The 26,928-nt window shown below is 39.1% G+C and overlaps 2 protein-coding genes across 5 annotated transcripts; both read left to right on the top strand.

Moving 5' to 3' along the window:
- The first annotated feature begins 1,496 nt into the window (after positions 1 to 1,496).
- On the top strand, positions 1,497 to 7,968 carry paqr5b (progestin and adipoQ receptor family member Vb). The gene is made up of 8 exons (XM_049718353.1): positions 1,497 to 1,661; positions 2,665 to 2,792; positions 3,839 to 4,044; positions 4,588 to 4,714; positions 5,009 to 5,053; positions 5,562 to 5,658; positions 6,310 to 6,454; positions 7,060 to 7,968. The coding sequence occupies exons 1-8, from the start codon at positions 1,608 to 1,610 to the stop codon at positions 7,314 to 7,316; spliced, it is 1,059 nt and encodes a 352-aa protein (XP_049574310.1). The 5' UTR covers positions 1,497 to 1,607; the 3' UTR covers positions 7,317 to 7,968.
- Positions 7,969 to 8,268: 300 nt separating this feature from the next.
- LOC125967350 (kinesin-like protein KIF23) lies at positions 8,269 to 18,261 on the top strand. 4 transcript variants are annotated; one of them, XM_049718349.1, is made up of 23 exons: positions 8,270 to 8,403; positions 8,910 to 8,976; positions 9,288 to 9,416; positions 9,686 to 9,791; positions 9,869 to 10,005; positions 10,166 to 10,278; positions 10,362 to 10,532; positions 11,304 to 11,416; positions 11,716 to 11,837; positions 12,011 to 12,113; positions 12,178 to 12,257; positions 12,330 to 12,449; positions 12,717 to 12,876; positions 13,518 to 13,679; positions 13,854 to 14,020; positions 14,209 to 14,382; positions 14,465 to 14,665; positions 14,885 to 15,208; positions 15,925 to 16,158; positions 16,299 to 16,387; positions 16,623 to 16,683; positions 17,338 to 17,378; positions 17,819 to 18,261. In XM_049718349.1, exons 1-23 carry the CDS (start codon positions 8,390 to 8,392, stop codon positions 17,832 to 17,834), a joined length of 2,904 nt encoding a protein of 967 aa, XP_049574306.1. In that variant the 5' UTR covers positions 8,270 to 8,389; the 3' UTR covers positions 17,835 to 18,261. The 4 variants fall into 4 exon arrangements, with proteins under 4 accessions (XP_049574307.1, XP_049574309.1, XP_049574306.1 ...); XM_049718350.1 differs by lacking the exon at positions 15,925 to 16,158 and having other exon boundaries at positions 8,269 to 8,403; XM_049718351.2 differs by lacking the exon at positions 14,885 to 15,208.
- Positions 18,262 to 26,928: the final 8,667 nt, after the last annotated feature.

The raw sequence follows: 26,928 nt of genomic DNA, 5'->3' as shown, positions 1-26,928 counted from the left end.
ACCGCTCATCAATGAAGATTAACATCAGAAAGAGTCATAAATATGTTTCCGCCCCTTTAGCGTTTCTCTTGAAAACACTGACATCTCGTGGCCATATGAGTATTGCCCACTGTTGTCATGGTGACCCTGGAGCTCACATAATTTTCCCATCCATCTGTCCGTCCGTTCTTCCGTCCGTCCGTCCGTCCGTCCGTCCGTCCGTCCGTCCGTCCGTCCATCCATCCATCCATCCATCCATCCATCCATCCATCCATCCATCCATCCATCCATCCACCAGGTGTCAAACTCAAGGCCCGGGGGCCAGATACGGCCCACCACACCATTTTATGTGGCCCGCGAAGACAAATTGTGCATCGAATTCGTGTGTCATTACTAGAATTGCAAATTGTCTTCACTTTTAATAATATCTATTTTTTTTTTATATTTGACCAGTTTTTACTCTAATTTGAAAATGAGTTATTTGTCAGTTTGTTTTGTAGCTTTCACTGTATATAATATGAGGTGCTCATACATTTATTTGGGTTGACAGTCATAATGGCCTTCCGAAAGAAGCTATGACGACAATGCGGCACGCGAAAAAAAATAGTTTGACACCACTGCACTAGGCCCTTAGGTACTTTTACTAGGGTCTGAACTGGGTGAGTAGAGCCTATGCTATCTCACCTGACTTTAAGCGAGAGCCCCCATACCCTTCAATATTTGGAATTGCTTTCCTAAGTTTAATATGCTCATGATGTATCATGCAAAGAAACAATCAGTCCATTTTCTGAAATGCCTATAGGCCAATTCTGCCAGGGAACGTGATCAGGTATCCTCGCAGAAATTACTTGTTGATGGTAATATAAAGTGCATGGCTGAGGTAGTAAGGCCTCAAATACAAATGAATCTGCCATTATCCATTCTCTGTATTTGTTCTTGTTGTTATATGTATGTCTTCAACTTTCTTTCTTTGACCTTTTTTTAATCCCTTCGAGATGCTCTCCTTCAGGAGTACTGGTAATGCATCTCTTGGTATACAAACATGCTGTGTTGCCCTGGTGTTATTTCCCCTGAGCGAGAGAGAGCAGAAACGATGCTTGGCAATGGTGGTCAAATTAGATCTTAACATTACATTGTTGTGTTTGTTAGTAGTAACAAAAATAATGCTGCACAATACCTTAGCAGCCAATACAATATAGCTTGAAGTTTGAATATGTAGCATCTCATTATAATATTGTGTTAGTAGTCATGTGTCTTTAGCTAAATAGTACAATAGTAAGGTATTGAATAAATTTCCCGTTAACACTGAGGATAAAACATTAAATTGGCTACTAAGTTTGACCCAAGCAAGTGCTACATGACCTTTCTGACTTTGGCAGAATAACAAAACAGCAAGTGTGTAGTATGAATGAAGATCGAGGGAGGAGTAAGTAGAGGAGGGAGTGGCACAGGTATACTGGATATTCTCGCTGGGTTTGAAGGGGGGGGGGGGGGGGGGGGGGGTGAAGCATGGAATCCACTGGGAACGGCATGGCAGCACAACGCTTATAAAGACATCTGGGCACACCCCGACGGCAGCCTCGAGTCAGAGAACTCACAGACAGCATAGCAGCACTTTGAGGTTAAGCATGCTCAGCCTCATCAAATTGCCAAGAGTCGTCACCGTCAATCAAGTGCCCAAAGTAAGTTTGCTGTACCTTTAACGGAAACATATGATATTCTTAATTAAGTGGGTGGGAAATTTGTCATCACTTCAAAGTAACTGTACAAAGAAGCAATGTTTACTTTTGTGCTACACCTGTACTTCAAACATGGTTTTATCTCACATCAATGTACGACAAAACTCAATAGAAACTTAGAGCAATGAGACAAGAACTCAAACTTGTGCCATGATTTACTGCACTTGCGTTGGGTGTGAAAAGTTCTGTGAGAATTATTTTCAATTCAGTGCATTTTCATTGTTTTCTTAAATGTAACAAACAATATCTTGTATAATACTGCAAGGCAATATCATGCCAAAAGAGAGTTACGTCTCAAGTAAATCAGTGATATTTAAAATGACTTTTTTGGACTTTTTGGTAATTAATCATTTTATTTTTAATCGCACATGGCGACCAGTCTAGAGTGTATCGCGTCTCTTGCCTGAACACAACCGAGATATAGTCCAGCTCACCCGCAACCATAATGAGGAAAGGCTGCTTTGAAAATGGATGGCTATCATAATTAGTATAGGTGGTTTGGGGGCCTCGAATAAATTTATAGGCTAGAGACCAGGGCCGTATGAATCTCCCCCAAATAGCCATTAAAATATACTGCACCTTTCCCCCCCCCCAATTTTTTTTTTATACAAAATACAATAAGATACTGATCTAACTTCAGAAATTTAAAGCAATACCTCTAGTTTTATTTTCTTGAATTACAGTTATCCGCTGTTCTTGTTAACTGATTAACTATTAAGTCAAATACAGTATTTTACAATTATTAGGAAAAACAACAAGTTGTAATATAACAGTGAAATTTCAAATAGAAACTCATCTCAGGGTAGTGTTGTATTTTGTAGACCTTTTTACTATAGAGATAAAACATCGCCTAATGTTGGAAAACTATGACAAGTCGTACACATCTCAACCTATACATTTTGTTTTGACAGAGAATTTATTTTCTTTTGCCTATTTTCTTTTTGAGGTTTTCCATGAGGACAGCATTATCTCTGGCTACCGCTACCATGGTAGCTCAGCCACTGACTGCATCTTAAGCCTCTTTCAGCTGACCAATGAGACCCTTAACATCTGGACCCACTTTTTGCCCACCTGGTAAGCACCTGGATCATCTTGCCGTCATGTGCCTGCGCTCATTGTTTGTTTGACACGCTCTTACACACAGTTTGGTATTGGGTTGTTGAAACAATTTTCGTTTGCCTAATATCATGCAAATAATATTTTTAAAAGGCTGTCACAATGTCATCTGTACTGAGTGGTAAATTTAGGAGAGAGAACATTAATTACACATGAAAATGGCGAAATGGCCCAAGTTTAGTAAAATCACTCATAAGGGTCACAATCATTTAAGACTGATCCAAATGGGATTTTTGTATATCTTTTTTTATGTTATGCTTCCTAGCAACTGTGTTTCCTCAACCTGTAGCAGTCTCGCAAATGTTCCTTGGCAACACATCGCCAGCCTTGAGTTTAACAATGGACACTAGTAGAATAGGAATTATTCTTTGTCATTGTACATCATCATCATCAAGTGTCTTGCCTGGAACAGGCATTGACGGCCATGGCCCTCCATTCTTCTCTGTCATCCGAAGCTTTCATGAACTGGTTGTTTGTTAGCTCTTTATGAGTTGCCCATTCATTGAGGCTGTCCACATACATTTGTCGTTTGCGTCCTCTGCTTCTCTTTCCCTCAATCTTTGCTGTTGCGCTGAGATGTTCTATTCCCTTTGTTCTGTAGGTGTGCCCAAAGAATTTCATCTGTTTTTTTCGTACTGTATTGAGGAGTGATCTTTTCATATTCATCATTTCGAGGACCTCCTGATTTGTCCGTTTTTCCTCCCATGATATCTTCAGAATTTTTCTGAGGAACCACATCTCTGTTGCCTCTAGTCATTGTACAAGCAATATCAAAAAATTAAAAGCATTATTCAACAATGTATTCAGGGGACAAAATATTTTATATATCTATATTGATGCACCCAAAATTCTCATGATTGAAGAACATGCAATGCATAGCTTTCCTCATAACTTGATGCTTCCTGATTTTAATTGCCGGTATATTGTAAGCGCTGTTTTTCCTACAATGTTGCATTTTTTTTTTTCTCCGTAGCACACCTTGACCCATTTATTCCTCTTTGCAGGTACTTTCTATGGAAACTAGTAAGCGTGGTGCTCATCCAAACTGCATGGCAGCACCCCTTCACCTGGCCTCTGGTGGTCTTAATCATTTCCAGTTGCATATATCCACTTGCATCAAGCTGCGCTCACACCTTCAACAGCATGTCAGCACGGGTGCGACATATGTGCTTTTATATTGATTATGGAGCTCTAAGTCTCTACAGCATGGGTGAGTGTGATGCGTGTCCTTACTGCAATACACTCATAAGCCAAAGAAAGAGCTCTTGCTTGGATGCAATGCAGTTGTATATCACTATCAACCATATTGAAAATCATGAATAGTATTGTTTTTCCACAAAAATTTTAGATAATGCAAGTCAATTTTTTTATCTACGGTCACATGTGCAGCCAGTACATTTGCTGAACTTTTACAAAAAAATATCTTGAATGTTTTTTTTTTGTGACAAGTTGTTGGAGTAATTCCTCTCAAGTCTCCGTCAAAACCGAGCAACATTTGAAAAGGCAAAATATTTGCTCTGTATTAAATTTTGCGGTTGATCATATGTTTTGGTCGTTCACCGTTTAAACATTATTGGACTATTTTTATGGTTAGTTAACAAAAGTAACCAAAGCATATTCTTTTCATATTATGTGCACGACATGGTCTCATGTACATTGGTGGAAAATTACGTAATAGAAACAAAGCTCACCTCAATATAAATTTACAAACTGTTAAAAGTCAAATTTCTAAAACAAATATGTTGAAATCCAGGTACTGCAATCACGTATTCAGCTTACGTGTTCCCAGACAAGTGGGTAAACAGCATCTTCCACCAGTGCTTCGTCCCCATTGCTCTGCTTAACGCCATCATATGCACTGGCCTGGCCTGCTACTCCAGGTATGGTGAGCACTTTATCTCTTGGTAGAAATATGTCATGCTTGTTAACACACCAGCTATCATCTTGTGAATTATGTGCCAGCTACGCCTTAACTATGCAGACAAATATACAATATTTAAAATGATTCCATTGCATTCGCCTCTAAGATCTGGCTGTAATGTGTGTGTGTTTGATTGATTGCCAATGTAAATCATTACACCGAGTTACTAGACACGCTTGGGCTGTAGGTAGGAGATGATGTACATATATATAACCGCTTCACTGTTTTTCATGCCCATCTGCCAACTTGCCAGGCTTGGATTGCCATTTCTTCATTATAAGCATGAGGTTGTAAAGAGGTAAACATCTTTCACTTGTACTATTGAAATGGGTCTGAAATTAGGTTAGTTTTACACCCCTGTGTGATTCTGCTTTTGTTATTCACCTTCAGATAATCTTTCCAGCAGTGACATTTTGATCTCGTGGTGTCTTGTTAATGTCACTAGAGAGAGCAACCACAAACAGCAACTTACTGCAGTTTTAGTTTCAGCTGGAAGTAGGTGGAACAATGAATAGAAGCAAAACTTGTTTTACAGAAACCTCATTTTGATTAAGTCAATTATTCTTGCGTTCTACCATTTGAATGTAAAAAGAAGATGGAGTAGAAAAAAAAATTACGCGGGTGGGTGAAAGTTCTATTGAGTAAGCTGTTATCAATAGTATCCTTTCAAACATTCAGCCCCTAAATCCGCTCATCTCCCGTTTTTTTATGGGTCATTGTCTCTGTTAGTTGCCATTCGATGCACGTATAAAAATAAATGCAAGGAGCTTGAATATTTGAGCATGATTTATTTTCATTCATTTCAGATTCTCTGAATGCCAGCCTCCAAGGTTCAGCAGAGTGCTCCGTCTTGTTGCTTTTGCCTACCCTTACCTGTTTGACAGCATTCCTCTCTTCTACAGGGTAGGGCCACACTTATCTCCGAATTGGGACAAAAACAAAAAACAAGTTGTCCCCATGCGCATGCAATTCTTGAATTTCTACTCATTGCCCCATTGTCAGCTCATTGTCAGTAAGTTTCAACAACACACCACAGCTACAATATCAGCGGATGTGGAGAAAGTCTAGACGAGGGGTGTCAAACTCATTTTTTTCGCGGGCCGCATTGTAGTCATAGCTTCTTTCGGAGGGCCTTTATGACTGTCAACCCAAATAAATGTAAGAGCACCTCATATTATATACAGTGAAAGCTACAAAACAAACTGACAAATAACTCATTTTCAAATCACACGAGTAAAAACTAGTCAAATATTGAAAAAAAAAAAGATATTATTAAAAGTGAAGACAATTTGCAATTCTTGCAATGACACACAAATTTGATGCACAGTTTGTCTTCGCGGGCCACATAAAATGATGTGGCGGGCCGTATCTAGCCCCCGGGCCTTGAGTTTGTCACCTGTCGTCGAGAGAGACAGAGAGCAAAATTGACATCAAACTGGTTTTGGTTCAGGTGCCAAAGTACAAAACAATGATTAATATGATAGCAAGACTAAAGGATACATTTCTTGAAAAAGTGTTTCCAGCTGCTAAAGCTGCAATGTTTATCTTTTCCAGCTGTTCCTATGTGAAGGGGAAGGCTGCACTGATAACGAAGCCAATGTCTTCCACTTTACCCACATTGCACTGGCTTTCCTCACTGGCTTCCTGTTTGCAACACATTTACCCGAGCGCCTGGCACCTGGCAGCTTCGACTATATTGGTAAGACAAATCTAAGATTGGCCCGCAAAGCGAACTGTTTTATTCTTGGGTCAGACAGACTTAAGAATTGTGTTGACATTTGCATGTAAACCAAGTTCAACCAAGTCTGTTCCTTGGCTGAATTATGCAACCATTTGCACAGTTTAGAAAACAGACGACGGAGGGACATTTCATGGGGAAAAAAACATCACGTTACATGATCTTGCATCAAGAGTTCAAGAATAACAACACAAGCTAATTTAAAATGGTGATTGTGATATTTTTCTCCGCTCAAGATTTAACACTGGTGTTTGATAGCTTTTAGAATGTATTATTATTCTATCAAATTGTTATTATTACATTGAATAACAGTTTTTTTACAATACCATATTTTGTGATTACTTATCATCAACAAATGTTTGTTGTTTACTTGGTATTGTTTGCAAACTCCAAACAGGGAGGGCCTGAGGAGGAATAAATTTAAAAACAAAAAATGAAAAAATCTTAAAAACCTATATATGGTTGAAAAAAAGTAAAGGCATTTTTGAATCAGCGTCAAAAATGTTAGAGAAAGATGTTCTTGGTCCTCTGGCATTATGAACATTGTGTCATAACTCTGTCTGCAGGTCACAGTCATCAACTTTTCCACATCTTTGGCATCCTTGGCACCCACTTCCAGATGATGGCTGTTGAGCAAGACATGGTATTGCGACGTTCCTGGCTTCTGAACCACTCCCTACCCATCACCTTTGCAAACTCATTGGGTCTAACAGTACTTTGCCTACTGGTCAATCTGATCATCCTCCTCCTCTTTATCCTACCCCTCCTTTCAGCATCAGTTGGTCAGCAAAAAACACATGAGAGCCAGTTAAAAGCACATTGATACTTGTGTTATGGCTACATCACGTTGCAGAACTCCAAGCTGGTCTTTGGATAAACCAACATTTGTTATTGTGTACAGTATATAACATGTTTTTATTGGAAGCTGTCTATGTGAATGAAAATATGCCATCTGCACTGAGCTGATATCACTGTAATGACTGCTGTTGGATGTGATGCAAATTGGCGATCTGACTAAAATACAATGGGAATAACTTTTCTAACATTTGTGTAACAATGTTTCTTAAACCCAATGTACATCACTGTGATGACTGCTGTTGGATGTGATGCAAATTGACGATCTGCCAAAACACAATGGGAATGACTGTTCTAACATTTGTGTAACAATGTTTCCTGAAACCCAATGTACATTTACGCTACTAATGCTACAACATAGCTCGATAACATACCAAAATCCAGTGAAACAATCAAATATATTTGATGTCCCTGAATTTTAAGATAGCTGCAGATGGGAACAATGAAGAGCTTGAAGGGAACAAAAAATGAAAATACAACTGGAATACAATGCCTTTTCTTTTTTTTTACAGCATTAAAATTCGACATTTTCATCCACATGGTTCTTTATGAAACTTCTGACATTTTACACTGATCATTTTGAAAATGTATTTATTCCAAATTAAAGCCTATTTATACAACGCGTCGTGATTTTTTAAAAATGAATACACCATAATATGGCTAACTGGTGACATGAACTGTAACTTTCTCTCAGAAAACAGTTTGTGCTTGACTATCTGCTCCACCCCACAGTGGCACTTATTATATTTATTGTTATTTATCAAGTTGTATATTTGAATTCAGTGTCAGTATGTGTTTTCGTGCGTGTGTGCGTGCGTCACATATTTCTCAATTTGGGATGGAACAAAATAACACGCATTGCATTTGAACGCGTCATTACGTTTGAAGGCGGAACCTCTGGATTTGAGCATTCCATGCGGCACTATGATTGGTTAAATATACCGGAAGTTGAAAGCCTTTTGACAGGGGGGAAATTTCAAAAATAGAGACAGGGCGCTTTGTTCCGCGAAGCTTTTTACCTGGCGTTAAACAGCACAAAAAATGTATAGACCGGGGTATGTATAAAATTCTGTCTCACAAAACTCTCGTGTGAATTGCAGTTAAATTTCAGTTTTCGTTGTTCCTGGGCACTAATGGCCAGATTGCGGAAGATTACCAGTGTCCGTCGAAATCACCGACGCTAGCTCGCTCCCCAGTCCCCATTTAGTCCATCGAACCGGGCCAACCGCACAAGGGCAGGATTGTACAACACCGTACCTCGGTTGCTATTAAATTAAAATGTTGTTTAAATTCACTAACGTATTTATGTGCGAGACTGGATCTTAAATATGTCAACAACATTTTATTATAGTGCAGACCATACTCCGTCATAAATCTTCATGTGTGTGTTAAGGTGTTCGACCAACCGTCACTGATCCCGATTAGCAACTCAACATTACATTTGTGGATGTAAAAACTAAAAGCTGTCTCACGTAAACCTGTGTTTAATATTCTGTGTTGTGCAATAATGATGAGACTAATTTAACAGTAAAGAGCCTTCTATTTTGTTTTTTATCTGCAGGAAATGCAAGACTCCTCGCAGGCCTGGCATCAAAAAGGCTTCCCATACAGAGAAAGATCCTGTTGGCGTAAGTGAACATAACCTTGGTTGATTGTCGCATTTATTTATTTATTTATTTATTTATTTATTTATTTATTTATTTATTTATTTATTCCTTCCTTCTACACAATAAAATTTCAGAGGAGCTCAAGTGGTTTTCTCTTGATGTAGCTATTGGGAGGAAGAAAAAAAGCCTAATGCACTACACGCAACTGGTTTAAAAGCAGCTATATCGCTCTTATGTATTTGAAATGTATAACCAGGGACACTTGAAAGAGCTTTGTTGATTGATTTTCAATACAGTATGTACTTTGAAGATGTGCACTGTTTCTTTTGTAGGTGTACTGCCGTATACGGCCACTTGGAGCAGACAATGAGGAATGTTGCATTGAAATGATTAGCAACTCCACAATTCAGCTGCATGCTCCGGATGGCCTTAAAGCTAACCGCAATGGAGAATTCAAAGAGGTACAGTATGTGTCAGTGTCTCCGAGGTCAAGATTATCTGCAGTGGCTCGAATTCGGTTCCATATTTGGACTCTACTTAAACTTCCACCAGACTTGGTGTCAATTTCACTTTGCTATACGTGTCTAATCTGGGAGGCATCACTAACACACAACCAGCCTTTATGTTTCCAGTTATTTGAATTTACAAAATGTGTGATCAGTATTTTTGCATACAATTCTGTAGTGACGTTGGATAAACTGACATCTATTTTTTGTTAACAATATTTTAGACGCAATACTCTTTCAAAAAAGTATTTGGTATTAATACCACTCAAATGGAGCTCTTTGAGGAAGTTGCCAAGCCGCTAGTGGAGGACCTTATTCAATGTAAAAATGGTAAGTGCATAAGCTTAACTTAACTACATGCGTTCCATCTTTTCCTTTATGGTTATTATTTTTTTCTCCCCGTCAAGGTCTGCTGTTTACATATGGTGTCACAGGAAGTGGTAAGACCTTCACCATGACAGGCTCGCCTGGAGAGGGTGGACTCCTCCCTCGATCTCTTGACATGCTGTTCAACAGTATCGGCCCCTTTCAGGCCAAACGATTTGTAAGACCTTGATAAAAATGTATATGCACATGCACCGTCTAACAAATGAAAACAATCAGGCTTTTTTCAAACGTAAAAAAGGTGGTGACAGATCTGACAAAATTTTAAAATGATTTGATTTTCAAATATGGAAAAAAAAAGAAGATGCTTGTTTCTATAGGTGTTTAAACCAGATGACAAAAATGGGATTGACATCCAGAATGACGTTGATGCTCTCCTTGAGAGACAGAAGCGAGACACTCAACCTTTAGTGCCCAAGACACCTTCCTCTAGGTACTATTTGTTTTTCTTTCCCTGGCAGTTACATTGTTAGCGATCGACTCAACATTCTGCTCCTCATTATTCATTCTGTTTAGGCAGAAGGCGGACCCAGAATTTGCAGACATGATCAGTCCACAAGAGGCATGTAAAGCTGAGAATGTGGATGAAGACTGTTGTTACAGCATTTTGGTATCCTACGTTGAGGTCTATAACAACTACATCTATGATCTTCTCGAGGATGCCCCTTTTGATCCCATCAGACCAAAGTAAGAGGCAGTGATTGCTTTATAGAAAAAAAGAAAAAAAATCAATTACTACAGGCTGACCTGATCCCACTCAGAAGAGCGGCGCCGGCGGTCCAATCCGTGTTACGTCATACGATTGTTTCACATATTGGATACGATACAATTGATATACTACATTGGAGACTTTTTTTCCTGCTGTAAAGTTGAGTCACCCAAAAATCATTCTCTTTTGTTAGGTGGCTCGGTATTGGCACACCTGTCAAGAACACTGACTTTGTGTATGTGGTCCCAAAGATTTTATTTGTATTGTTAGCTTCACTGTATAGAAGCTATTTGCTATCTGTCAGTACTCAAAGGTTGTTGTTCATGCTGTCGAGAAGGCTTGTGATTTTAACCTTTAACATAGTTTACTAGCTTTGTGTCATTCTGGCTTACTACTGTAGCTCTGCTTTGAGCTGGTACTACATTTGTACTCACTGAATGGCTTGAGCTTTACTCCATATATGAATGGACTAACAATGCCGTCGGAAGAAGTGAAGCAACCGGCGGGCGTCTTGTGTTGCCACTTGCCAAGGCCATCGAACTCGAATGCGTTGATTTCTCTGGCATTTTCATGTTATTTTCCAAATGAAATGACTGCCCTCTTGCTTCAGCCGCGGCCTTTTATGTTCGTGGCATGCGCCTGCATCACAATGTATCTTGTTGTGTTTTCACCTTTGATTGTCTAATGTCTATATCATTGTACCACTGTGTTTTGGTGCTTCAAGTTTTGTTTGCTTTTGGATCTCTCAGACCTCCTCAATCTAAGATTCTACGAGAAGATCAGAATCATAACATGTATGTTGCTGGCTGCACTGAAGTTGAGGTCAAATCGACAGAAGAGGCATTTGAAGTCTTCTGGAAGGGTGAGTGAAAAGTGGTTTAATTACTCCTTGGGAAATTAGCATCAATTAGAGCCACTCTTTGCTTCTAACAGTACCTTAGATGTGAAAATGGGGCCAAGATGAGACCTCTAATTTTTAGGGACATATGATTTGTTTTTGAGATATGAATATACCGTATATGGTACTTAAAATCTTGCAGAAACCACCACGTATTGTTGTGGTCTTTGTCTTTTTATCCTTTGAATTTGGGTATTTCAGTGTTTTCCATGAATCGGATCATTCAACATGAGTGTAAACGAGTGAATTACTGCTTCTTGTAGGTCAAAAAAAGAGAAGGATTGCCAACACGCAACTGAACCGTGAATCCAGTCGTTCCCACAGTGTCTTCACTTTAAAGCTGGTTCAGGCACCCCTCGATGCTGATGGCGACAACGTTCTGCAGGTAATATCTCGCTCCAAAAGTTACTCGATGGATTCTGTATTCAAGATTTCTTTTAGAAAACAGTGACCATTAGCGTTAGTTCGCTTTAAGCTAACGATGATGTGACACAAAAGCAGGCAGATAAATTAATCCAACATGTTTCTGTTGATGTTCAATCTGTGGGTGCATTCTAGGACAAAAACCAGGTGAATGTCAGCCAGCTGTGTTTGGTTGACCTGGCAGGGAGCGAGCGCACCAGTAGAACGAGAGCAGAGGGAAGCCGTCTGCGTGAAGCAGGTCCGTCTCTTTTATTGTCAGCGATTGTCAGTGAAAATTATTCATCTTCCTTCATATATTCCAGGTAATATAAATCAGTCTTTGATGACTCTGCGCACATGTATGGAAGTCCTGCGAGAGAACCAGATGTGTGGAACCAACAAAGTGGGTAGTTTTGCTTCTCACAAGAGTTAGTATCCCCCCCGCCTCCACTATCATGTTGCCCTTCTTTTCCAGATGGTGCCATACAGGGACTCGAAAGTGACTCACCTTTTTAAGAATTACTTTGATGGAGAAGGAAAGGTTAAGATGATTGTTTGTGTCAACCCAAAAGCCGATGATTACGAGGAAACAATGGTAATGCATATAGATCGCACTAACAGCCATTGGGGGCAACTCAAAAGATTTACTTTACTTACACTGGCTATTTGACAGACTTCACAGAGGTGTCTTTTGACAAAACCATAACTGTCTCAACCGTCTGTCCCTCAACTTGTCCGAGTCTGCCTCAAAAAGTGGTTTCTCCTTCTATAATAGACTTGTTGCTGTTTCGCAATACACTTCATAAGAGGAGTTCAACTCTGCTACGTCATAATCTTGCAATCATTGCCTTTGGTGCCGCAGCTCGTAATGCGGTTTGCAGAGATGACACAAGAGGTGGAAGTTGCGCGGCCGGTGGACAGGCCGATCTGCGGGCTCGCGGCTGGACGCAGGCAAAGAAATCAAGCATTCAGGGACGAGCTGTCACATCGCCTGGATGATCGAGGAGCTCTCTGTAATGCTGGTAAGTAGAGCTGAAATGATCAATCACATTTTAATTGACGTTGCAATATGGTAGGATTTTGGACAAAAAAACGGCTTCGCTTCAGTCGGCTGGTACAATATTTATTTATTTCATATATGTATCTTGTATTGAATAATTTATACAGTGTCCATATGAGTTTAATACTTAAGAAGTGCACTCCACATGTTTACATATCATGAAATGTTAATGTTCAATTGATGCAGCTACAGATGTGTTTGTACAAGTACTGTGGTCTGACTTGTTTACATGACTCTTGTTTGGGGGAACTGTGTGAAGTTGTCTGAGCAAACGCTTTAAAGACTGCAAGCTGACAACTCAATGAAGTAGCATAATATTATTCATAATCATTTGACTTTATTTGAGCAAAATACATTTGGTGTTGTTTATTGTGATACAGGTTAAGATATTTTTTTCAACAAACATACTAGAAAATAACCTTAAAGAAATAATTGTATCTTAAATCATTCTCACAATTCAAATGTTTTTCAAAAATGTCCCGCTCCATTGGTACATCTTTCGTATTTCTAACTATCGCTCTCTTATTGTGCCATGTTTATGAGACTTTGCAAATATCTCTTGACCAATGCCCTGATTTTATATGTTCACGTTTTCTATGGTAGATGATGCTGCTCTGCTCAATCAACTCATTGAACACTTTCCACCTATGCCGTCCTGTGAGCTGGTGGACCCAGGAGATGATCAGACACTACCACGCCTGATTGAGGTCCTGGAGAAGAGACATCACATCCGTCAGCTGATGGCAGAGCAGTTCAACAAAGCTGGTACAACATTTACACAGCATTGAATGATGTTTGAGAGAATTTAGTTACAGTTCTGATTTAGTGAGGTTTAATAGACCATCTGTGGCATTGTCTGTTTTTCTTTACCACAGTTCAGCATTTGAATTCATCTCGGGTTTAGTGTCATAGTCGCTCACACTGTGCTTTCTTGTGCAGCCAATATGCTGAATTCCATGCTTCAGCAATTTGATGGTCAACTTGGCAATAAGGAGAACATAATCCAAGACCAGCAAAGCAAACTGAGCGAGAGGGATAAAGTTATCATCAACCAAAAAACAGAACTCGAGCGACTCGAAAAAAAGTCCAAGACCCTGGAATACAAGGTACATATCTCCCTCAACTGGGTTAGGCCCCGGCGTCAAACTTTTTCCTGTAAATTGTCAATTGTAACCCTGTTTCTCCTAATAAAAATATATTACTTTATTTATTTAAGTCATGTCTTGTGGGCCGGTCAATTTGAGTGAAGCTCTGTCAGTGACAGCACATTAGTTCAAATGTCTCCACTGTCTAGATTGACATTCTGCAAAAGACAACCGACTTGTATGAGAGCGACAAACGCTCACTCGAGCAAGAGCTGGAGACTCGTGCGCAAAAGCTCCAGCAGGAACTGTCGGAAAGGAGGCGAATGGAGCAGCACATGCAGGGCATGGTTACCGACGCCAAACTCAAGTGGGAGAAGGAGTGTGTGAGTGGAATTATCAAGATGTGACACTATGGTCGTATAAACGTAGTGCCACCGTCCTTTGAGAGCCATTTTGCTTTTCTAGGAGAGACGGGTGAATGCCAAGCAGCTGGAGATGCAGAACAAGTTATGGGTCAAGGATGAGAAGCTGAAGCAGCTCAAAGCGATCGTTTCAGAGAGCAGCCGTGGCAGCAGCAGTAGCACAGAGAGACCAGAAAAACCAGAAAGGCCCTCAAGGGACCGAGATCGCAAGTATGGACAGAAGAGGTCGGCCTCTCCATCACCAGTAAGTGATAACAATAAATACGTGGTGCTGTATTGACGTGTGTTTGGATGTCTATCAAGCAGGCCTTCACGTTTTTTTGTTTGACAGAGTGTAATCGATCCATTTCGCAGACTTGCTACTTACGGCTGCTGCTTTTATCCTGTATGTGACCTTGTGTATTTCTAACTACCTTAACTAAGCACACCATGCTTTTGGCCTCGTTCCCTCATCACTTTTCAGGATCTTCGACAAGCACCTTCCCAACAGAGTCAAGCTAAGATTAGGGCAGTTCAGGACAATGCCGCCGCCGCCGCCACCGCCTCCTCCACTTCATCTTATCCCTCAGTAGCATCTTCCATCTCTGAGTGGGAGCAGAGGTGTCCTGTAGACTCAGCAACCTCCCAATATAGAGAAGCGGGAACCCCTCAGTGCAGGAGCCGGACTCCCGCCATGTGCAATGACGCCAGCAGAGCGAATCGCAGGAGAGGCCATCGCTTTGCCTCAGAAACAGAGGCCCCTGCAACGCGGCTGGTCCACGGACTAGACCTAGAGGCAGGCATAAGGGTTAGTGTGTGCTAGTCACCTAGATGTGTTTGGGACGTGGTTTCTTTTTGGTTGTGGCAGGCCATAGTGTGCTCTACATCTGCTAATTAGAACTGTTAGTAGCTTTGCGTGACATTCAGAGACTGTGTGCCATACGTGTTTTTTGGCCTGGATGTCAATTATGTTTTTTAGACTTTAACCCCTGAGCTTTTGCCAAGTACTGCTTTAGTTTATGTATATCTTGCTTGTAGAATTTTTCCACTCCAATTTTTTGCTCTCTCAAAATTGGTTTACGCTATTCATCTTTAAATTTGCAATACTGTACAAATTCCATTTAAATCATACATGCACTTTGTTTTAAATGTGCATGCGGTTTCACATTCTGTCACCTTTGCATGACAACTCACAAACTACTGGGATGCTTTCCTTGCAGTGGGTGTTTTCACCTGTAGCGTTGAATAAGTGTATATATTACTGGAACAGTCACCAAATATGCCAGAATTGTTTTTGTTATTCTCCTCAATAGCATTCTGGGTTCATATCAGTTAATTTGTATAGTGCCATATGTACGGTGCTCAACAGTGAGTGTCAACAGTGTCACCCGTGACTTCCAGTTGTACAATTATTCTTGCCGCACCTGAACGACCCACTCGCTTGATGAAGAAACAAAATCCAAGTTTAATTGTCACAAATCTGAATAATTTCTTGGTTTTTCTCTTTTCCACTGGGATCACCAGCCAGCTCAGCAAATTAATCCAGTGCACAGACGCTCACACTCTGCCGGTGGGGAGAAATGGGTAGACCACAAACCATCTTCTAATGTCGACCTAGGCACTGTCATGCAGCCCATAATACCCAATGCAATCCAAGTATCTTCCCCGAGCGAGAAAGCTCTGTCTAAATGCCACAAGTATGTGCTTAGACATCAAGAGCTTGCCTCTGACGGGGAAATTTCAACCAAGTTGATCAAGGTAAAAAGATGATAGTTCACTCATCGATCCTACGCATTTGAGTTGACACTTTGGTTATTTCAGGGATTAAAGGGACACTGTTTTTGTTCCCACTATGCTGTCATTGGACCCTGTTATTCTTCTCTGTTTTACCCCCACAGGGCAATGTTTTTAGGACCAGAAGTGGTGGCCAGTCCGTAGAATTTACAGATGTTGAGACACTGAGGCAGGAGTGCCCAACTGCGCCGAGGTACACTCGTCTTTCATCTTGAGCCTCCGAAGTTTGTTTCGTGACGCAGTTTAACCTCACAGCTTTCACCATGAAACTTGCCTTCTGTCATGTTTGTAAATGTTTGTCGATCGTAAATATTGAACTGGAGCTTGATTTGAAGAAAATTGTAAATTGAATCAAAAATTGCACAAACCGGCCTAAGGATTTCAGCTCTGAAACCTGACTTAGTCTAACCCAAATGTTCTTGTTCCAGTCGCAAGAGAAGATCAGGCTCTGCAGAGGCACCGCATAACAAGGAGGACCAAGAAAACTGGGTACTGTCAATTTTCATTTTTCAACAAAACACAATTATTTAGAGAAGTATTTTTTCCTCCTTTTCCAATTGGATGTTAAAACTAGTTAGTAGACGTCTGTGCCACTCAATACAATCCTCAAATTCATCAGCAGGGGGCAATATAAACCAAATGTTAAATTCATTTCACGGAACAAGCAAAATCATGCACATAATCTACTGTGCATAAATATTTACAATTTTTACGGCTGCTGCTGTTTTGCACCTGCTGACATGTTACATGGATCAGATTTTACTAATGTTCACCCATGTTTACTCAAATCAGTGTTGAACGTCAGATACTTTTTTGTCTTTTTCAACACGATACAAGTGTTTGTTTTATTCATGTTTTCCACTGTGCCCCATTTTCTTTAAGCCTGTATCTCGCTGAGCTGGGTTAGCAAAAGTTTGCGAACAGCCTAATTTTTTTTTCCCTTCATGGTTCATTCAAGTTCTTGAATGGTCTCAAACACTCACCATACATAAACGTCCTAGAAGAAAGACTGTTTGCAACCATTTAGGAACCCTCACAACAAAATACTAACGTTTGCTACGTGCAACAACACTTGCAGCTCAGTGGGATTCAGGTTGATCTACACACAATTAATGTATGTCCTTGCTATTTTGTCTGCCACAGGCTCCTGTTGCAAGTACAAGTGCTGCACTTGGGCATCAAAAGTAAGTGTGTACATACAGCATTTGTTAGCACTGTTGCTATTTTTGTTGATCTGCATCTTATGTTACACTACCATTCAAAAGTTTGGGGTCACTTAAAAATAAAATGTTTTTTTTTTATCAGTGAAGATGAAATTAAACTAATCAGGAATACTCTCTGTATTTTGTTTATGTTGTAAATGACTATCCTAGCTGCAAATGTCTGTTTTTAATGCAATATCTACTACATAGGTGTATAAAGGCCCATTTCCAGCAACCATCCCTCCAGTGTTCTAATAGTCCATTGTATTTGCTAATTGTGTTAGAAGTTTAAAGGATTATTAGAAAACCTTTGAGCAATTACGTTAGTTTTCATGGAAAACACTAAATTGCCTGGGTGACCCCAAACATTTGAACAGTAATGTATATTTTCTCAAAATGTCTCATTTCTCTTTGCCCTGTAGACGCAGGAAGCCGTGAAGATTTTTTTTGCTTCTGAGTAGCAACAAAGCAAGCTGCCTGTTTGCTCAATGGGACATTGACATGAAGGAACAATGCACATTTTTTAAACACTTAATTATATTTTGACAATTTAGAATAGAATTACAATGGAGTAGTAAGAAAAATTACATTAATATATATATGTATATATAATCACAATGTGCTGGATTACGGCTCCTTTTTTTTTCTTTTTTTCCCCCACCCTTTTTTGAACACCAGATAGTTGACTTAAAGACTTGTAACCAGGAGCTTTTACTGTCGCACAAATTGATATAGGTAGACAAGGCTGGTGTTGATGTGCTGTAAATAAGTATAATGATTTGCTTCTCCCCCATCCGTTTAAAAAAATACACAATAAGACACACTACAGTACTAATTTTGGTGGCATTAAATTCATTCAACTCAAGTGACGTGTAGTTTTTTTTATTCGGAGTAAAGGACCATCCTTTTAACTCTATATAGTACAGGTATCGAAATGATAAAAGGAAGTTGCACATAAAGTACAATTGAAAATCTAGAATACGGAATAAATAAATTACTGTAAATTACTTGAAATTCTGAATGAAGAGGGAATTGTGTTTATTGAATAATTTGGATGTGAAATATTAAATGGCAAAAAACAATTAAAAAAAAATATATAAAAAATGTATAATTTTTTAATTACAAATTTTGAAAGTAAATAAACTCGTAATATGCCAGTGGACCTACGCATCCTTGCGATTTGGCACCATTGATTCAGTCACCTATTTGCCAGGGAGCTAATGGAGGACGACATATTGAACGTGTTTGAGGCGCGAGGCTCATCCCCAACCAACTTAACTCTAGACCACAAACATGAAGCTGTAAAAAACTATTTTCCCCAAAGATTTCAGTTATTTTTATTTATTTTTTTTTTTGCACTTTTATCACCCAAAAAGGTTTCATTTCATCAAATTAATATTAATTACACTGAGACTAACCAAGGATATATAAAATGCAATTGCCCCCTAAATCCAAGCTCTGCCATCTTTGGCAGCAATAACTGAAATCAAACTTTCTCGATAATTGGTGAAGAGTCTTTCACATCACTGTCAAGGAATTTTGGACCGCTCTTCTTTGCAGAATTGCTTCAACACATTGATGGCCGGACGTTCTCCTTCAGGATCTTCTAAACAGCAGAATTCATTTTGCTCTGTCAATCACAGCAAATTGTCCAGGTACTGAGAAAGCAAAGCAGCCCCAGATTATCACGCTGCTATGCTTTACAGTGGGCATCATTTTCTTGACATTAATATCTTACAGATAAAAAAATTACTCGTTTTTGCTTTCCAGGAAATTAAGATGGTATCTTATAATGTTAATATGCAGTTTATATGCATTGAATAATATAATTACAGGAACTGATTAGAAGTGAACTGTTGAGTAGTAGAAGAGGTAATTGTCACCCTTTTTTAACAGTTGCACATAAAAGCAATTTAAGATCAGTGGAATATTAGCTATACTGCGCAACTCATAAAAGCATTTAACAATTTTAATTTGACAAAAAAAAGCTAATCTGTTTTATTCTTGCTGGTTTGTGATGTCCACAGCTCTTCCATCCTGTGTTGTAGACTTTTGCAAGTGATAAGAATGTGGGAAATGGTTTCATCAGGCATGTCAGCCCTCGGCTGGTTGTGAAAATATTGACCCTTCCTTCCTGCCTTGTTTAACTAACAAACCTTCACGTAGTGCATGAGCAAATAGCACATGACGGCACCACTTTATTAACGACTCCTTTAACTCAAACACACACTAATGACTTTTTAAACAAGTCTGAACCAAACCTGTCGCTGAGTCTTTGCTTTAGAAATTGGGAATTGTTTGTTCACGTTATTTCTGAATCTTTATAGAACACCATTTGTTGTGTTCACAATTGACTTGTGTGTATGGTTAAGGTAAAAAAAAAAAAAAAAAAACTTTTTGTTCAACTCCTTTTATTTCAATTATATGACAGCATAAAATCTGCTTTTGATTTTATAGCTTTGTCTATATGCATTAACGATAACTATATCCAGGAATTTATCATCACTATAGCTCCCTTGCTTTATTTGTCCTTGTCTATTGATTGAAGCCATTTCCTCTAAATGACTTCTCCATTGCCTTGCGAGATGTGTGTGGCACCCCTGTTTCTCGTGAGCCCTCACTTATTTCAACCTCCCACTCTCGTCTGCTCCAGTCAACAAACACTGTTTGGACAGCGGTGTGTGTGTGGGTTTGCTTGTATGTATATTTTTGTGTTCAAAGTCAATAGAAGTACTTGCGCTCTAAGGGCTCCTTTGTCAATTTTCCGGTCTCACCTTTCATGGTGCCAAGCATAGTTTGTGTGTTTAATAGGTGTCACCACATTTTTATTACATGTAAAACCACAACAAACTGAAAAGGTTTAGCTGTGTGGCCATGGCTTTCTCAGCTCTGCTTAAGTCAAACAAAGTTGTGATGCAAAGTCATCAATATACTAACTATAGAGCATTATATACAGTCAGAATTGTGACTTTGTACATTTCTAATTGTAATATAATCTGGTTGATTATTTTTGTTCACGTCTCATGATTTTTGCTGTTTGTATTTTACGGCACTGTACTTATTTTAGAAGACAATCAACAGTCATTATTGGGGTTCAATTTTGTTTTGTTGTCTGACAAAATTAATCTTAAAGTGGCATACAATAAAAGTAAGGGTTATTCTGCACAAGTAGTAAGTACAGAATTAATCTATAATCTCCATTTACGTATAAACCTGACACCTGAGAGATTAACTGGCTAAAGCAAGTCCACAACAGAACGCATGTGAGCTGTTAAATCTTTCTGTTGAGAGGCAAATTACAAAGTTTAAGCCTTCGTCCATCACACATCAAAGTCATGACGCGCTGCTTATTTTAAATTATTATTATATGCAACTTCACTTATTTTTCAGCTGTGGTAACATTACATGGAGTCAGCACTCCTCCCTTCCCGCTTCCCATTATTCATGGACTACTGTGCATCAAACGGTGAGTACGGTCTTTAAAAAAAAACTTCTTTTTACACTTGTGTGACGATTAAGAATGTAAACCTTATACGTATATCTGTTTTCCGTGACAATAATGTCACCTAAATATGAAGAAATTGGTGATCGATGAGTATGCTGGAATGAATTGTGTTCCACTTTTGGGGCTACATTGTAACGCACATCTTGTGATGGTCAATAATCATAGTGTCACAATGTACTGTAAACACGATGTACTCATTATATGTAGTGCGATTACCAACCGATACTACAAACCACCTTAACAAGTCTGACAACCCCCAAATAAGCGTTATCACAAAAGGCAGAATATTTGCTGCAGCTCCTGTTTTTTATATCACACGATTGGACCGATATTGCCCAGTGAGTAAATCCACCTTAGTATGTACTTATGAAAGCAGTTGAGACAAAGTTTGTGCTGTTTCTATTTCCAGCTGAAGGCAAGCAAAGCTGTAATATCTTGAGAGCCACTGTTGAGCTTGTTTGCATACTTTGCATGTTGATCTTACTAAAAGCCTCTCACACTGCTGCCATCCACACATAAAGCATCAGTGTACATAGCTTAAATACACACATTAATAACAACTGTAATGTCATTCTTTGTTGAGTGCTTTTAACAGGTTCACACTGACCTTTTAACGTTTAAACTTCCTTCACAAACAACCGTCACCTGATAGGCAAACAAATCTTTATTGACGGACCTCCCATGATCCTTTGAGAGAAGCTGAAAACAAGGACAAGCCATACACTCATCTCAAAAGTATTGGAACACTAAATAACACTGTCAACCTGCTTATTTTTTGTGCTGACATAAAAAAAAAAAATTAAAAAAATGAATGCACTGTCAGACAAAAGATCAACATCATTTATATCTGGAGTCCGTACACAATTATTTTTACCTGAACATGATATTTTTAGGTGAGGAAAAAATACAAAAAGTAAATATGACTTAATATGGATTTCCAAATATTTTTCCCTGCATTTTTTAAATACTATTGATGTAATAATTTCACCAAATGATTGAATTCTTCTTTTGTGCTGGTCTAACGTGCTTTCATTCCAGCCTCGTTCAATTGTTTGTTTTGGGTGAGTAACTCCTTTCAGTTTCCTTTGTATTGGGTAGAATGCATGTTCTGTAGGCTTTAAGTCTGGAAACTGACTTGACTAGTTGGAAACACAAATCGAAAATGAGCATTTTGAACTAGGCATCTTGGTCATTTTGGTTGCAGTGAATCTTGAACAAAACACAAAACGTGACTGCAGACAAGCACACGCCAGCAACTCCCCCCCCCCCCCCCTTTTCTCTTTTGCTATTTTACTCGTTAACTGCAACTTTAAATGGCATTCACAAGGCATCACCTGCTCACCCAGCACAACTGCCTGCAATACCACCTGCTGCCACAAGGCTTCACTGTGGCCTGCTTCTTTCTGAAGCCTCCAAACAAGACTTCTAGGCTAGGACAGACTGACACATGAAGCACATCATTTCTCATTATCGTGTCTGCAGAATCAGTTTTGTCTGTGTCGTCACCTTTATTTTTTTTAGTATTTATTTGACCACTGCGTGCAATAATGTAAAATAGTCTGTCTTCTTCACTTATCTTACCAATCGAATTTTAATACTTCTATCTGACACTATTAAAAAAAAAAGTAACATCATGTATTATTTGTAATTAAACAACTAAATGTACGATAACTATACTCTCCTTTAGTTATAGCTATCCATTGACAACCGGAATACAAGGAACGTCTTAAAAACGTCTTTACAAAGACAATTCATAAAAACAATAATGATTTTTTTTAAAATACATAACCACAAAGACACATTTGTTATAGAACTTGACCACGGTAAGTGATCATGTAATGAAATGATCAAATTTAACATATTCATCATCCCAATATATTAAAACTGCTGTCATTTGGTGTGTTTTGGTTGAGCTAAGTGTGGTCTGAGAGCTGTCCTTTTTAAGACTTACTGCACTAACTTCTCCCCAGTCATCTCTCAGACAAATCCCCAGTCCTATTTGAGGCAAGGTCTGGGAGGCCAGCACTTTGAATGGAATATAAATGACATCATTATGTAATATTCAATCTGTTGCTGCTGCAATATCCTATCCCACAGATAGGAGCCCTCCCTCGCTCCCTCCCGCACTTCCCACCCACCCCATATGCTCTGGCCTTTCTGCTCACTGGTTCTTTTTCATGAAGAATATTAAAGACTTATTAAATTAATCTGCGCCCGTTGGCGCATGTTATTGCATTGCAGAGATTTGTGAAGCGAATGGAGCCATTAGGCTGCACCCTAAGCTGATTTATTAAGGGGAGCAGGGATTCACCAAATAGATAACCTGTTTTATTTTACATAAGTGAACACTTTCACTCAAACCCGCTTAGGTCGCTACTATTTCCCTCCTTTTGTGCAAGTTGGATGGATGATGGATATAGTGTTTCTTGTTTTTTTTTTTGTTTTTTTTATCCCCCTTATGTCCTGAGCCTGTGATGCACCGAATCATATTATGGACATCTTCTTGCTCATACACGAATCAAAAGAACCTCTACCGTATTTTCCGCACTATAAGGCGCACCGGATTATAAAGTCCACCTTCAATGAATGGCCCATTTTAAAACTGTGTTGAAATAACCTTTTAGAGTTCTTCAGCATGTGTTTGTGGCTTAGTATGCCAACAATGAGGGTATCAAAAAGAGGATGAGAGGTGAGATGATGCTACTTAATGAGCGTCCTCTCAATTCATGTTTGTTCTCTAACTGTAATCGAATCAGCAGATTTAGAAGCAACTGAATCCGACCCAGGTGCATAACATTACTTAACAGCGTGTATGCCAGCAGTTTACATTTTTTGGGGGGGACAAGGGGGGGCTCCTATGGGTCAACGGTTTAGTGGATAACGTTTTTCTTTTTTTAGTTTAAACCACTCTGCTCTCAATTATTTCCGCAGAATTGCTTTACAGGTTATACGCTAGATTAAACATTCATTATGCTAAATAGGGGCTTTTTTTTTTCATCTCTCTCCATAAATCCCTGTTAAATTTGGCTGGCAGGTTCTCCAAAGCCACACGAGGTGGTGCCCCGACCGGCTGGTTTGTTTTTGTTTTGGTGACGTGTTCATTTTTTCCTACCTTTGTGTCCTCTTGACCCGGAACAAACAGGGCTTTTCAGAAAGGCTGAAAACCTGGAATTTAAACAGTGTACAGGAAAAATAAACAAGTGTTTCTGTTGGCCTCATGGCGAGGGACCAATACCCATCAGTCCAAAATGAAATGGAGTGAAAAGATATTTGTGTCTGCGTGTCCGTACAGTATGTTTGGAAAAAAGGAGGGCAGACGGTGAAGAGGAAAGAGGCTCCATTTCAAATATGACCTGTTTCCCTGAAAATATCTATTACCTAATATTTGTTTTTTTTTCTTTCTAAGCAAAACTGACCTCTATGATTGCATGGGTTGCTTCAAAGACCTCCTGGAAAATAAATTCAATAGTATTTGAAATTCCTGAGTGGATTGGCCCGGGCTGCCCAGAATAAGCCCGTGTTTATTTGTTTTCAGATTGCAATGGAGGGAGGGGAGCGAGGTTGTGTTGACACAGAAGGCATTTGCTTTGTCTTCTGTTCACATTATGAAGGGCTTCTTAGTGCAGATGGCCCGGAATAGAACAAACCTCAAGCAGCTGTGTACCCCGTCTCTTCTCCCAGACAAAAAGTCTTGTTTCTTTGCCAACTAATATGTTCTAGCATTTGCTACTGTGGCATTACGGCTTAGAGGTTTTTAGATCTCTAAACCTGTGTTTTATAAGTGCAGCCAACATTCCAGCCTGTGGCCTCAAGCTGTTGTAGCGGGGGCTAAAAGTGTGCAGAATCACACCAATCAAATGTGAAGCAGCTGTTTTCGAGAGGAACATCTGAAGACAAGTCAAACTCGAAAGCAATACTATCACTTCAAGCCTTCGCGATCATATAATATACTCCTGCAAGGCCCCAAGAAGCTATTTCGAGGTGGCAGTGGAGAAAGAAAAACCAGACATCTTGTGAGTGTGTGCAGCGTTGGTAATGTAACACTTCCTCATAATCAGTGAACAAAACCAAAATGAGTCAGTACAGGTAACATACAAACAATAGTTCATATTACCCAAACATTGGTGATAGTGACAAAAACAACAACAACCATTGTGGGCATGAACTTGTTCTACCTATAGCCAATGTCTGTGTGAGAGATCTCTTGAAAGCTCTCTGGGTTTCCTTTTGATAAGTGTAAAGTATCAATTGTCTTATAGGCAAAACTCCAATTAAAAACTGATCATTGGCATTCAGCAGTTATTTATTCAACATTATAAAAAGGTACTGCAGCATAATTGAAATAAACTTGTAATCCCTTTCTGGGGTTACAATTTCAAATTTTATAGATGCCCAAGAGCAATGGCAATCAAAAGTAGGAAAGTGTCTTTATGAAGGAATTTGTGATTATGGATTTCATTAGATTGGTCATCTGTCTGGTTAATATTCTTTGGTCTGTAATCTGTGGATGTACATGATGCTCTATTTGTCTTCTATTTGTAAAGCGGAGCGCTTCAATTTAACAGTGATTAACCTTTCACCGCAGTACTTTCAACTAAAAGATAATAGCCAATTATAGTCGCTGTTTTGTGTCATAACATCACTGTGGTTATTCTTCCAATAAAACTAAATCCTATATGAGGAATTACTCATTACTAATCTTGAAAAGCTCCAAGACACCATGAAATTATAACAGAAAAAAAAACAACAATAATCCCCTGAGGCCAAATTCAATTTTACACTCCATTATTGAACATGGTGTGGATACATCATATCAGAAATGCACAATGAACTGCCGGATCTGCTCCACAATTATTTTTTTTTTACAAGCTGACAGGAGAATTGAACCTCATCGTTATTAAATCATAAGGCAGTTTAGGTGGCATAAAACCAAAGAATTGCAGTTTTAACTTGGTCAGACTTTTTAATGAAGTAGTTTATAGTCATCATTTTTTTTTACACCACTTGTTCTCTCGGGGGTCGCATGTGAAGAGTGATACACCCTGGGATGGATGCCAGACACTCACAGGGCACATAAAAAGACACCTATGAACAATTTAGCAAGCTTGGTGAACATGTCACGCAGGAAGAGCTAACCCAAGCTACACCTTATTTTTATGACACTAAAGCTAACAATAAAATATAGAGTAAATGTCCTTCATTTAGTATTTTTGTCAATGATCTCACATGAGTTATCAGGATTCATTTGAAATTTCCATATCGCTGCATTGGAGAATTGTACTTTCCTTCTTTAAATCTTGCACTGTATTTCATGTATTTAAAGATAATAATGGTTAAAAAAAACTAAACGAAATTCAAAAAATACAACTAAAAACTAACCATGAGGAAAAATCCATAGCTATTATAACCTTGGTGACAAGTCATCATCATACTATTGTTGAGTCCTGACAGTGTCAAATTGACTGACATCGTGTTGTCTTTTTGTTCAATGTGAAAGCTCGTCAGAAGTCGCAACAGGCTCCTGGCAGGAGGAGGTGATGGAAACAGAAAATGGAGAATAATGGAGGAAAAAAGTGCTCGTCCATTATGAAAATGAAGCGAAATGCTGCTCTACCTGCGAGCGCGCTTTGCTAATGGGGCTTGTGCAGTCGATTATCTTAATTGTTCCATTTACCATTTGCTGTTGAATATCTGGGAGCAGGGCCTGTAAAATCCGGAAGGAAGGTGAAGCACTCTGCCTGATTGTAATTGTCACCAGATTCACTTGTTAACATCCGGGTGGCCCTAACGTTGGCGAGGGTAATCGCAGGTCATTGTGATAATGAGACGGAAATGGTGCTTTAGTGTTAATGGATCAGCACCTCTGATGAGATCACTCCTTTGATCATCTGAAAGGGTTACATTTAGCGATAGCTCCCTATCCTAGCTGCATATCATGTGGATACAAGGGTTCACCTCCAAAATACACTACGTATACAAAAGGACCTTGACTATTAGGAATTAAATCAAATAATTGCTCAATCTGAA

The sequence above is a fragment of the Syngnathus scovelli genome, chromosome 4 (assembly GCF_024217435.2).
Source record: "Syngnathus scovelli strain Florida chromosome 4, RoL_Ssco_1.2, whole genome shotgun sequence".
In the NCBI taxonomy this organism is placed as follows: Eukaryota; Metazoa; Chordata; class Actinopteri; order Syngnathiformes; family Syngnathidae; genus Syngnathus; species Syngnathus scovelli.
The sequence above is the reverse complement of the archived record's forward strand: the minus strand, read 5'-3'. Positions and strand labels throughout refer to the sequence as shown.